Below are 12210 nucleotides of genomic sequence, written 5' to 3'. Positions count from 1 at the left end.
CAAGTTGATATATATCTTTGGACTCCGACTGATACCATCAAACATAAAACTCTGTAACAAAATAGCCTAAGTCCTTGCTTAATGATTCCCATAAGGGCCATAAGATTTGAAGTGCAAATACCAGACACACCACATCAAACAATCAGATGCACGCAGTCTCATCAAAGATTCAAAGAACCCTGCAACAGATTCAGATCAAATGATGAACAGAACAACCGTATGATCATCATAATTATTATATATAGAATGTGAACTATCTTATCATCAAAACAAAGCTTAGAAACTGATTCCATGCAGAAAACAAAACAAACTGGCTGAAGTCTAAAAATAAAAGCAATCTACAAGCACCCCAACAATGCAGCCACTTGAACAATCCAAAGAACATTATCAAACACCAAGAAACTGCATTAAGACCTTCGTAGGATCTCACTGTAGCCACCAAAGGAGGAGCACTTCAATGAGTGATGCACCTTTCCAGTATCTCATGCACCTTCCCTTTTTCAACCTTGCAAACCTCTTCAATATGCAGGTGGAACAAGCTCTCTTGCCCACTATGCCAGTTAAGTTGCAGCTTCAATGAAATTCAGAAGATGAGAAAGTCACTTTCTGAGTAGATGCATCAATTTAAGAGCGTGACTTTCAGATATGTACCTGAAAACTGGATTCTCAGTAAGAGTTATGAGCAGGGCTTTCCTCATGAATATCCATCGATGAATCATTTGAGTTAAAAAAATGGGCCTCCCCGTTTTGAATGGTATGAAGTTGGCAGACCTGAATGGAATGATTTGCGCTACCAATGTCATGATTTTGTGATGAACCATGTAATCCATTAAAAACGCCAGGATGATCTGCATCAAAGGAGCCAGTCCTCCGTCCTCCATTTCCACCCTGTAATGCACTGTTTGAGAAGTACCCAGCCTGAGCTAATTGAAACGGCTGAAGGCTCCACCTTACCGGACTAGACAACGCATTTGAAAAAACAGAATTCTTTTGCTGGTCAGGATGACCATGTCGTGCGCCCTGAGCCAAAGTCTGCCCAATTGCACCAGGATACGCTAAGGAACCTGAATTCGAACAAATCATCTGAGGCTGAGAATCCTGGTGATAGATTTGAGATCCTGGGGATGTTGATGTTTCTTCTCCACCATAGTCTAGCTCGTTCTGCAACAAATGAAACAGTAACACTAAAGGCATATTGTGAAAGTATGCTTGAATATAGTTAGATTAACCCTTTTTCCCTACACACACAATTTGAAACCTTTAATTAGACATGTAGACATGGGGACTATTAACAATCAGCCCACCATGCAGGTCAGTAGCCTGATAGACTCAAAAATCTCACTTCCCTTGAACATGTAAGCTAAATTGAACTTTGAATATGGATGATGACACATTAATTTTAGTAGGTTTTAACTGACATTCACTTCTTGAACACTCAAACTGAATCATTGCTTTGATGATGAATAATGAACACTGAATCATAATTTGAATATGGCAACGATACAGTAATTTAATACGTTGCAACTTGGATTTTATTCCACATAGATATGGTGGAAATCATCACCAGATAAGGTGACTGCAATCCGAGAGTGCGTCCTCAGGTAACCAAGACCTTCAACATAGATAAACTGCATCGATGACATTAGGTTGATCCTAGCCACCTCCAGTTGTCTTTGCGTCACTTTATAGAATCATAATATGCAGTTGTATTCTCACTAATTTCTTTCAGAGCACGACTGGAAAAGGAAAGGGTGATGTCCAGCATGGATAAAATTTTGACCTCAATCTAATCACCAATCAATTAACAAGAATTGCATGAGGACCAAACCATCCTAATCAAATGATCGTGAAAAAGGACGGAAAAAGCAGGATATCCGTTAAAAAAAAATCCATTAGGTAACCAAGAATGCAATTTTTGATAGCACTGTAAACAAGATGGATATAGTCAGATCCAAGTGGATCTACATCCAAGATTATTAACATATATTCAGATCCGTATCAATTGAATCAGATCAAGTTCTGATTTGGATCCAAGTCAGCTATTCATGCCAGATCTGAAAAACAGGCTTTCCCAGGACTGTGGGCCTAGAATTCATGACCAAACTCATCTAAAACAGATCCATTCTCCAGAAACTAAGATCTAAATCACCCTTTACGTCAACCCAAGATACCCTGCAGCCTTTAGTTGGCTTATATCAATGTGTCCCACAATTTTTCGATAGTCTTTCTATTCTTTGAAATGCAGGTATTTCCAAAGATATTTCTGCCCTCTGCACCACCTTGTTATAACAAATATATGGTCTTTTGAGCCACATTTGCAAGTTCATAAGAATAATTAAGCTAAGCTCTTTGCTTGGGCATCTGTTTCAAGTGTGGGTTTCAAGCACAGCTTAATGGTCATTTTGTAGTTTTGCCATTATGCCAAAACATGAGGTACTGAGTCTACATACCTTATGTACATGGACAGCATGCAGACCCTTAGTCGCATTTCTGTATTGCAGGAGGTTCTTCCTTCCACAGGGTAGGGAAATCATTCTGATAAAAGTGGGCCAGTGTTTGAATCGGGGTAGCTGCCCTTGAGGAAGTTGCCCCCATGTATGTTTTGTGCATGTGGACCTGTGGAAATGCACTCTTTCCATGACATGCAAGTGCCTCCTTAAGAATGGGATACAGATGAAGAACAGGGTTTTTAAGAGCCCTGTTAGCTTGCATGCCATGATCAAAATTGTTAATGAACCATTGCTAATTTTGATTTGCAAAGCAACCAAATATGGAACTGATGAGAGCTTGATGATCATGATTTACAAGTAAAAACAACAAATAGATGAGGTGCAAGAAAAGAACTCCTTTGTAGTTCAGGAGAGCATCCAATAGGAATTCCAAACTGGATGAAGGTTAAGCCAACTGAACCAACAACTTTTGATTTGGTCATGAGAGAAAACCTCATCATAGAGTTAAGTTGTCAATGGTGCAAGGGAGGCAGTGGTCAAACTATAACTTTGTGCTTTGATTTCGTGCAATATCCTATAGAGATGGGATTTTTCATTTCTGGTCGGCGTGAACCCTGTGACCATATTAGCATGACCAAATAGAATGTCATTATTTTTGTTTTTACTAAAGAATGAAGAACGAGGATTCATTTCATCCTAATTATTTTTGTAAAATTCTAAGTATTAAAAGAGAGATTATCTCGAAGTGTGAATTAGGAATATATAAGCTTTCATCATAGCATGAACATAGACATATTCCATCTTCTAACATTGAAAAGTACATTTTACAAAAATAAAAAGAAGACATCTAGGATAGTTAGAAATTTAAGCTTAACTAGATATTCATGATTCCCATAACATCTATTAATTGACAGCCATGCTGTAAGGCCTTCAGATGATCAGACAAAACATTGGTTCAGACGATATATCACAAATTGAAGCATCCTTAGGATGTGCCATGGAGGACCCTAGTTCAAAGTCACCAGAGCTTAGAAAAAAGAAAACAGCAGCAGCAACAACAACAACACGTGGGCCAACCTCGTGAAATGCATTGAATGGAAAACTTTTATTCAAACTATTTATTACATGCCCATAACTTTCTCTATATGAATAAAAGCAGCCAACAATTTGGAAGGATAAATCTATACATAAACTATATGAAGGATGCATTGTTCTCAGTAAAATGCTCTGCATGCCTTGTGCTCAATAAAATGCTCTTCTATGAAAATGATACACACAAGAAAAAAAATCGTACGAAGGACATCAGAGGAGAAAATACTGCATTCATTGTGTCATTTAATCAAAAGCTAGGTGGATGACAAAATGTTCATGGTCATATCAGTGGAAAATACCCCTTCCCCATTTTTGTATATTGTATGCACATTCAAATACATTGTTCAATGAGCAAAAATAAGATCTATGGTTTTCCACTTCTTCAAATTGCATAGGCATATTTAGCAGTAATGCTCACAGCACATTCATGTGACAAATTTCAAACATTTTGCGGAGTATAAAAATGAGAAAAAACATAATTAGCCACATGAAGCAGCAAGAAAGAAGTGTAAAAGAAAACTAGCTGAATACCAGTTATCATAGAGAACTGCCAGACTCTCCAAATAAGACAACTAAATGATAAAGATCCACGAAGTAAACCAAGGTAATCACCTTATAAATCACTTTAAACAACACAACAGTTCAAGCAAAACTAGTCAATTATCATGTCTACTGATAACTTGAGCATGCTTGGAAAGAATAAAATTGAGCAGCAAATGCCTGAGCCTAATTTATAAAAAAAAAAAATCTACGCCACATGGATATGGATGCATGAATGGGGCACAACGCCGATAAGCTTGGTATGAAAAGTAAGACACAGGGAACAACAATATACACACACACACAAACACAGATGAAAGCGATAAATCATAAATATCATCTCAAGTGCAGCTCCTAAAGAATAATTCTAAATTATTACACTTAAAAACATCAAATAATAACACTAAGTTGAAATTGAAATGTAATGTAATTGATAATAAAAGAAAAAGAACACAAATAAGTAATGAAGACAATGAAAGGAAACAGATAAAGCTAATGAGACAATGTTGACTGTCCGACACTGGTTTGACTATGTCCATGACATGTCCTGGTTTGTCCGAGTGTCATATCATGTCGACATGTGATACACATGCTAAGCGAAGTGTCTGTGTGACATAATTAACAGAAAAATGTTAATGAAAAATTCATGAAAAAATAGCACCATAACACCTGTTATTCACAAGCTGATATTTTCCTTGAAGTGAAAAGGAGTCGTCATTCATGACTGGGTTTGGATCTCGGATCCAGACCCAACTCGAGTTTATTTAGTCACATGTTAATTAATTGCCTATTGTAATTTTGCTTGTTGTGTAATGGGTATTTTCGTACCCTAATATTTGTACCAGCCTATATATAATGACAAGCCAGATACCGCATACCCTAATTGGGGTTTGCTGCAGCCACCACGTTCTCTCTATTCTTTATTCGTTCTTGTGATTAAATGACTAAACCCATGATTTCTAACATGGTATCAGAGTAGAAGATCCAATCTTGAAGATCGTGTCCTTATAAGCCTCAAGCCGAGTTTCTCTGTCTCTTTCTAAGGTATCTCTCAGTCCGATTTCATTTATTCTCCATTTTATTCGCTTGTTCTTAAACCCAATCTTAAATCTATTCAAGTTAAAGTGTTTCCTTTCTTCTAAAATCCGAGTTTTGGATTTGTTCACGTCGACTTTTCTTTTCATCTATTTCTTTTCTCTGTTTTTCTGTTCTTCTTTTCTCATTGCTAAACACGATCTTCCCCAATAGCAGTTTCGATAATCACGCAAGATCACATTTGATCTTTGCGTGATTTCAAGAGTTGAAATCACGTCAATCTTGTTTTCTCATCGTTTTTAAATTAACGTAAGATCTGAACGTGAACTCAGATCTGTTTTTAATTGATTGATATTATCTTTGAATCTTTTTTCAGATCAGATTCACCCTTTGGAACTTCTATCTCTTTCCTTGCCATTTTGAAAACGAAAACACGTTATTTTCAATAACGTGCCTCTAATTGGTTAAGTTCATTTAGAGCAGATTTTACTGCATCGCCTGATTTTTTGCCCCAGATCTGCAGATTGTTATTAAAAAAAAAAGGGCAAATCGCTACGCGATTTAAGGTGTTTCTTCAGCAAATTGCTATGCGATTTACGGTGTTCTTCAGCAAATTGCTATGCGATTTACGGTGTTCTTCAGCAAATCGCTACGCAATTTGCGGTGTCCAACAAATCGCGTAGCTATTTGCGGTGTTCTTTAGCAAATCGCTATGCGATTTTGACTCTTTCTTCCTTTTAGTTTTCTCTTGTTTCTTGTTTTCGTCTTCAATCAACTATAGATTCATTTTCCTCTTCTCAATCCGGTCTTTCTTCCAACTTTCTTAGTCAGCTTGTATCTGAGAAACTGAACAATTCTAATTTTCTAACCTGGAAGAGACAAATCATCCCATTCATAAGAAGTCAGGATCTTTTTGGACATCTGGATGACTCTGTTCCTGTTCCTCCAAAGTTCGTATCACAAGAAGGAAAGAATGAAAAGGGTGACACTTCTATTACCTTTGTTAGAAATCCAGAATACATATCCTGGATGAAGCGAGATCAGGCTTTGGTTACCTACATCACTTTCACTCTGTCACGGGAGGTGCTTGTGGCAATCCCAGATGACTGCTCAGCCATGCACTTATGGCACCGACTTGTTCAGACCTATGTCACACGGACTTGGCTAGGGAGGCCGCACCCGAGTCGACACGCCCCGACACAAGTGCGGCTTCGGACTCGGCTTGGACTCGGTCAACGATTCGAGGCCAAGTCCGTCAACATTTTGGACTCGATCAACTTTGACCGAGTCCAAAAATGTCTATTTTTAGGACAAAAAAAATCAATTTTTATATATCTTTTTTTTTTTAAATATATAACCAGACTGTGCAATGCAGTTGCACAATCACAGACTGTGCAACTGCAACTGCACAGTCACTGCATTGCATAGTATGTGACTGTGCACAGTCACAGACTGCATTGCACAGACTGCATTGCACAGTCTATGCAATTGTTAACGTATAAAGTACATTTGAATGTCAAAACTGAACAGATCACAAAGATGTGAATGCTATAGTAAAGGGGTCATTTCAAAAATTGGACCAGTACAGATTATAGACCATTTCACAAGGTCATAGTTTCAAGTTTTTTTCCTTTAACCATGGCCCATAGATGTGTTTACCTTAATTTTAATTGTTTACTAGAATTATTGTTATATATATATATAGCCGAGTCCCCATGTCCAAAATTTTTGAAATTGTGCCGCACCAGTGTCGCACCCGCACCCATGTGACATAGGTTCAGACATATTCTCAAGTTTCTCAGGCCAGAGTTCTATTTTTAAAGAAAGAGTTTCAAATGCTGAAAAAGGATTCCATGACTATCATGGAGTACTTCAACAAAATGAAGACTATCACAGATCAGTTGGACATCGTGGGTTGTGCGGTTAGTGATAAAGATATGGTGCAACAAACTTTGAGTGGGCTGGGACCCGATTATCATATGATGGTTACTTCCTTATTGTGTTTACCAGACTTACCTGCTTTTGAAGATCTTCGTGCTAAACTCTTACAGTATGAGATGACTTTGAAGGGATTCTCTGAAGATACCCACACCCACATTGGAGCACAAGACGTTCTTGCCACAGGAGTTACTTATGGTCGAGAACGTGGCAGGTATGAATCTCAGGAAAGAGGCGGTCAAGAGAGAGAACATGGTATCAAAGCGCAGGTTAGTTTCAAGATACTGTGTTTTCATTGGCCTAAATCTTGTCTTGTGGAGCAGTAGGAAACAGAAGGTCATTGCCAGGTCCAGCACAAAAGCTGAATATAGATCAATGGCAGCTGGTACAGCCAAAGTAACATGGATTAGACACCTGTTGACAGAAGTAGGAGAATTCATATCTAGATATATTCTCTTATGTGACAATCAAAGTGCCATCAATATGTCGTTTAATCCTGTCTACTAAAGTCGTGCTAAGCATATTGAAATTGATCAACATTTTGTAAAACAAAAGGTCGAAGAAAGGAAATTGAACCCGAATTCGTTTGGATTGTTGATCAAGTTGTTGACTTGTTTACAAAAAAACTTATCAATGACCGATTTTGGATGTTAAAAGGCAAGTTGTTCATGGTTCAAAACCATATACAACTTGAGGGAGGATGAAAATGAGTCATCATTCATGACTGGGTTTGGATATCGGATTCAGACCCAACTCGAGTTTATTTAGTCACATGTTCATTAATGGCCTATTGTAATTTTGCTTGTTGTGTAATGGGTATTTTTGTACCCTAATATTTGTACCAGCCTATATATAATGATAATCCAGATACCGCAGACCCTAATTGGGGTTTTTTGCAGCCACCACATTCTCTCTCTCTATTCTTTATTCGTTCTTGTAATTGAATGATAGAACCCATGATTTCTAACATGAAGAACTCCAATCTTTGATCTCAAGGGAGTTTTCTCCTTTTATATTTGTCACACATGCCTGGATGAAATAATAAGAACAAAGCCTAATGAAAGAAAATATTGTGGGTGTCTTGAATTCTGGATCGCACTCCAATCCATGGCCCGATCCAAAAATACTTTGGAGATGGTACAATAGAAATTTTCATTCAAGTTTGTGATGGTAGCGGAGGGTATGAACTTGCCCTATCTTGTAATTTTCCCTTATATACCAGCTAGGGTTTTGTTCTCTTTTCATATATATAGCCAGCTCCTTTTGGAGTTGGGGTATGAGAAATACGGGCGTATTGGGCCTTGGGATTTCTTTGAGAGCTCTTTGCACTGAGTTTCATTCCTCCATCAATTTAGTGTTTTCTGCTCCTCATTCACCCATGGGCGTAGGCTTGAGCGACGAACCATGTAACTCTTACATCTTCTTTCTTATCTTATCTTGTGGTCTGTTTTGTTCTATTTTGTGGTTTTCATAACAGAGACGAGTTACAATTGATGGGTAGGCAACAAGTAGACCTTCCCCCCAGCCGTCAAAAGTGTTTAGCCCCAAGCACCCTGATAAAAAGCAGGCAACAACCCACATAATCTGCAACAAACCTGGAAAAGAAAGGCACCTCCACCAGATACCCATGAACACAAACATTTACATGATTAACATCTCTGTAGCCTGAAGTCTTGTTCCCTTAAAGGCCCATAAATCCATTAGTTCCTGAAACGTAATATAAGTATCTTCATGGATAAGAAATCTAAACACTCTGTTTACACTTCTAATATTGAGAATAGTTCTCAACACGACAGACTATAGGAAGGCCACCACTGTAATGATTGACAATAGTTGCAGCTAGAAAGCTCTTGTCCCTACAACAACCTTGAAACCCATCTCCTTAATCTCATCTGATTAAGACATCGTCATCTCCCTCCAAGATATGGGCATTTTAACAATTGATTCTTCTGATGAGCATGTCTGTAGCAAAACAAGTGAAACTACTATTGACAGTAGATGTATCTATTTTTTTAAATATGGGCAAGAGTTGCAGCTAGAAAACTCTTGTCCCTACAACAACCTTGAAACCCATCCCCTTAATCTCATCTGATTAAGACATCGTCATCTCCCTCCAAGATATGGGTATTTTAACAATTAATTCTTCTGATGAACATGTCTAGCAAAACAAGTGAAAATACCATTGACAGTAGATGTAACTGTAATGATTCAAGAGCCTCTAACCACGAACAAAGTGTCCACCAAGAGACAAAATGGACAAGCACAAATGTGGCGTCTAAGGGCACACTCACAAAACCCACAATGGGCAATCACAAGAGAGGCCCACAATATAAAAATAATATTTAATTAATAATCTCAAAGTATGCAAGAAGCATACTTGAACAAAGGGGTTAACCTTATTTATATACAAGAGAGGGAGAGAGGAATGAGAGAATAAAGAGAGAAGAGACAGACCTCTCTAGCCGTTGGACTAGGTCCAATGGCTAGTTTGACTAGCTGGTGGACCTAGTCCAATGGCTAGTTTGACTAGCCGGTGGACCTAGTCCAACGGCTAGAATGACTAGCCGTTAGACTAGCTTCTAATGGCTAGTCCTAGTCAACTAAGGTTGACTAAAATAAATAAAACAAATAAATAAATATGTATATTATATATTATATATTATATATATACTTATAAACTTATAATATAATACATATACACAATATATATATATATATGTACAATATTTACATATTTTAACAGTAGCACCATTTATCTATTCTTTGTAAATCAAGCAAATAAAAACTCCTATTTATAGTTTCAAGGACATTCTATATTACCTTTTACAACAATGTAAGATATTCACGCTTAACCAATATGCATACAAGACTTACATAACTAACGGAAAAAACACACGACATGAAGAAAAGAGCTAACAGTGCCATGTACGAATCCAACTAAGATGCCCAAGTCCAGGAACAAAATATTTCTCAATAAAAAAAAGCTACTGTCAATAATAACACCATGAATCGACAAAAGCTCATTCAATTGAAGAACTAAGGTAGGTGCAATATATACAATTAAGGAAAATATGGAAATGGACAACTAAGAACATAAACAAATAACATGCAGTGAGTTATAGACCTGCAAATAAGCAACAATATCTGCTCCAGTCACCCTTGACCCTTCTTCATGTTGCTTCAATATCCACTGGTATAGTTTCTCCTGATGGAAAAGTAACAAACATAAGCTTGAGATATGTGAAATCAAACATCTAATTAACAACAGCCACAACGTAACAAAGCCTTTCCATTGCAGAGATCAGCCAATAACCATCTATTTTTAACAGTTTTTAAGATTATTCGTTGAATTTCTTCATTATCGCTTCACTTGCATGCGAAGATGAAGATCCTTTTCTATGAAATGATGTTCTTTTCTACATTGGCACTCAGTGAAAAATAATCAGATTGATTCGAGCTTCCATTATGTGAACTTAAGTAATTTTGATTTCTCGGAAAGGCAGGCCTGCAAATCAAATTTGACTCTATACCAGATAATCCGGGCTATCTAATCTAACTTAACTAGTACTTGAAATCCAATACCCAGAAGTTTGACCCTTGAACAACTTGGTTTATGTTTATGGAGCCTATGCAACATACGATATTAACTATTGATTCCTTTAAATGCACACTTTGAACATATCAATCAAAATCAGAAAAATTAAGTATTCATCAGAGTGACCATTTCCCATCTCCATTGGTTCCACCATTAGGACAGAAATATATCAAAGAAATCAATCAACAATCTGGAACTCCAACCTATATGCCTTCAGATAAGCACAAAAATCAAGAATTTCAAATACCCACAATCCAGAAACGAGAAATACAACACAGAAAAGCAGCATAACAACAATAACATCCAAACGGACAAACGAAACAGCATATCATCTCTTCTATCAAAACTCTCAAGAAAATGCGAATTTTCTGCGAGGAACAATCCAAAAAAATAAAAAACACTCAACGTTGAAGCGCCCAAATGAATCGAAGAGAAACCCAACAGATTGAATTCCATGATAAAACCGAATCCGGATTCTCACCATCCCGTGCCGCTCGCCCGCCTGGAATGCGAGTTTCTGCTGGTTCTGCGCCTGCGTGTACAGCAGCGAGAGCGAGTTCGCCGCGCTGCAGAAGGTGGTGTACATGGTTCTGTCGACCTCGTCCAATCCGGTGACCTCCGATTTCCTCTTCTTCGCCATGTTTTCAGAGACCCCACAGAGCGAAAAGGGAGAGAGAAAGCAGAGAGATAAGGGGAAGAACGCTAGAATTGCTCAGGGGATTGTACCCAAAATTCCATCTTTTAATGGTCTCAGGAATCCATCTTCAATTGGTGGGGTGAGATTGAGAGCAACTGCAGGAGATGGAAGAAAGGGGAAGGGAAAAGTAGAGGGAAAGGAGAAAGAGAAACCCCCGCGTGATGGCTCAAGAAAAGGAGGAGAAAGCCCTCACTATATATACAAGAATACGGGGCGTTGCGTTGGGAGAAAAACCATTTGCTTCTCTCTCTCTCTCTCTCTCTCTCTCTCTCTCATGATGCATGGTAGTGTGACTATATGTGGATATGGTGAGGCCGGAATGGGTCGGACCCAGAAGACCAGGGTCCTGAACACGAAAATGTTAAGGATCCATATGACCAGAATCCAATTAAGGATAGGTTTATGAATGAACAAATATCGGTCTGAGCCACATTGAGGCTATTAGGGATGGAAATGGATCAGATACAATTGGATAACTGATCCAAATTCAACATGTAAATTCTAGATTCAGTCCATTAACGTAAAGACCCTGATATGCATTTAGATCAGATTCAGATTCAGATTCAGAATTGTTAAATCACATTATCTTCAGTTTCGGACCAGTGTTTCACGTCGAATCTAGTCTTGGATTTGTTTGATTGCTTTTTTTTGCTTGTAAGGCGCTTGTTTTCAAATGTTGTTTACTATCATCCAGTTTCAGATTCGCCAATAAAAAACAAAAAAAGAGATTCAGATTCATATATATCATTTGAATTTGGAATTTGAGTTGGATCTAGTAAGATCCAGCCCATACCCAAACCATTTCATCCCTAATCACTATGGTAGTTTGAAGTTTGAACCCCAAATCTAAGGATCGGTTTTGC

At 37.9% G+C, this 12210-nt stretch overlaps 1 protein-coding gene across 2 annotated transcripts; it reads right to left on the bottom strand.

Moving 5' to 3' along the window:
• Positions 1-220: 220 nt before the first annotated feature.
• LOC149828583 (uncharacterized) lies at positions 221-11516 on the bottom strand. Of its 2 annotated transcripts, XM_090016898.1 has the most exons (5): positions 11132-11509; positions 10180-10260; positions 955-1161; positions 652-888; positions 221-571 (listed from the first exon to the last, which is right to left on the bottom strand). In XM_090016898.1, exons 1-4 carry the CDS (start codon positions 11288-11290, stop codon positions 667-669), a joined length of 669 nt encoding a protein of 222 aa, XP_089873024.1. In that variant the 5' UTR covers positions 11291-11509; the 3' UTR covers positions 221-571; positions 652-666. The 2 variants fall into 2 exon arrangements, with proteins under 2 accessions (XP_089873024.1, XP_089873023.1); XM_090016897.1 differs by having other exon boundaries at positions 652-1161; positions 11132-11516.
• Between the last annotated feature and the right edge of the window lie 694 nt (positions 11517-12210).

This window comes from Nuphar pumila, chromosome 9 (assembly GCF_984573655.1).
Source record: "Nuphar pumila chromosome 9, dmNupPumi1.hap1.1, whole genome shotgun sequence".
Taxonomy (NCBI): domain Eukaryota; kingdom Viridiplantae; phylum Streptophyta; class Magnoliopsida; order Nymphaeales; family Nymphaeaceae; genus Nuphar; species Nuphar pumila.
Note: the sequence above shows the minus strand (reverse complement) of the source record. Positions and strands in the feature narration are given on the sequence as shown.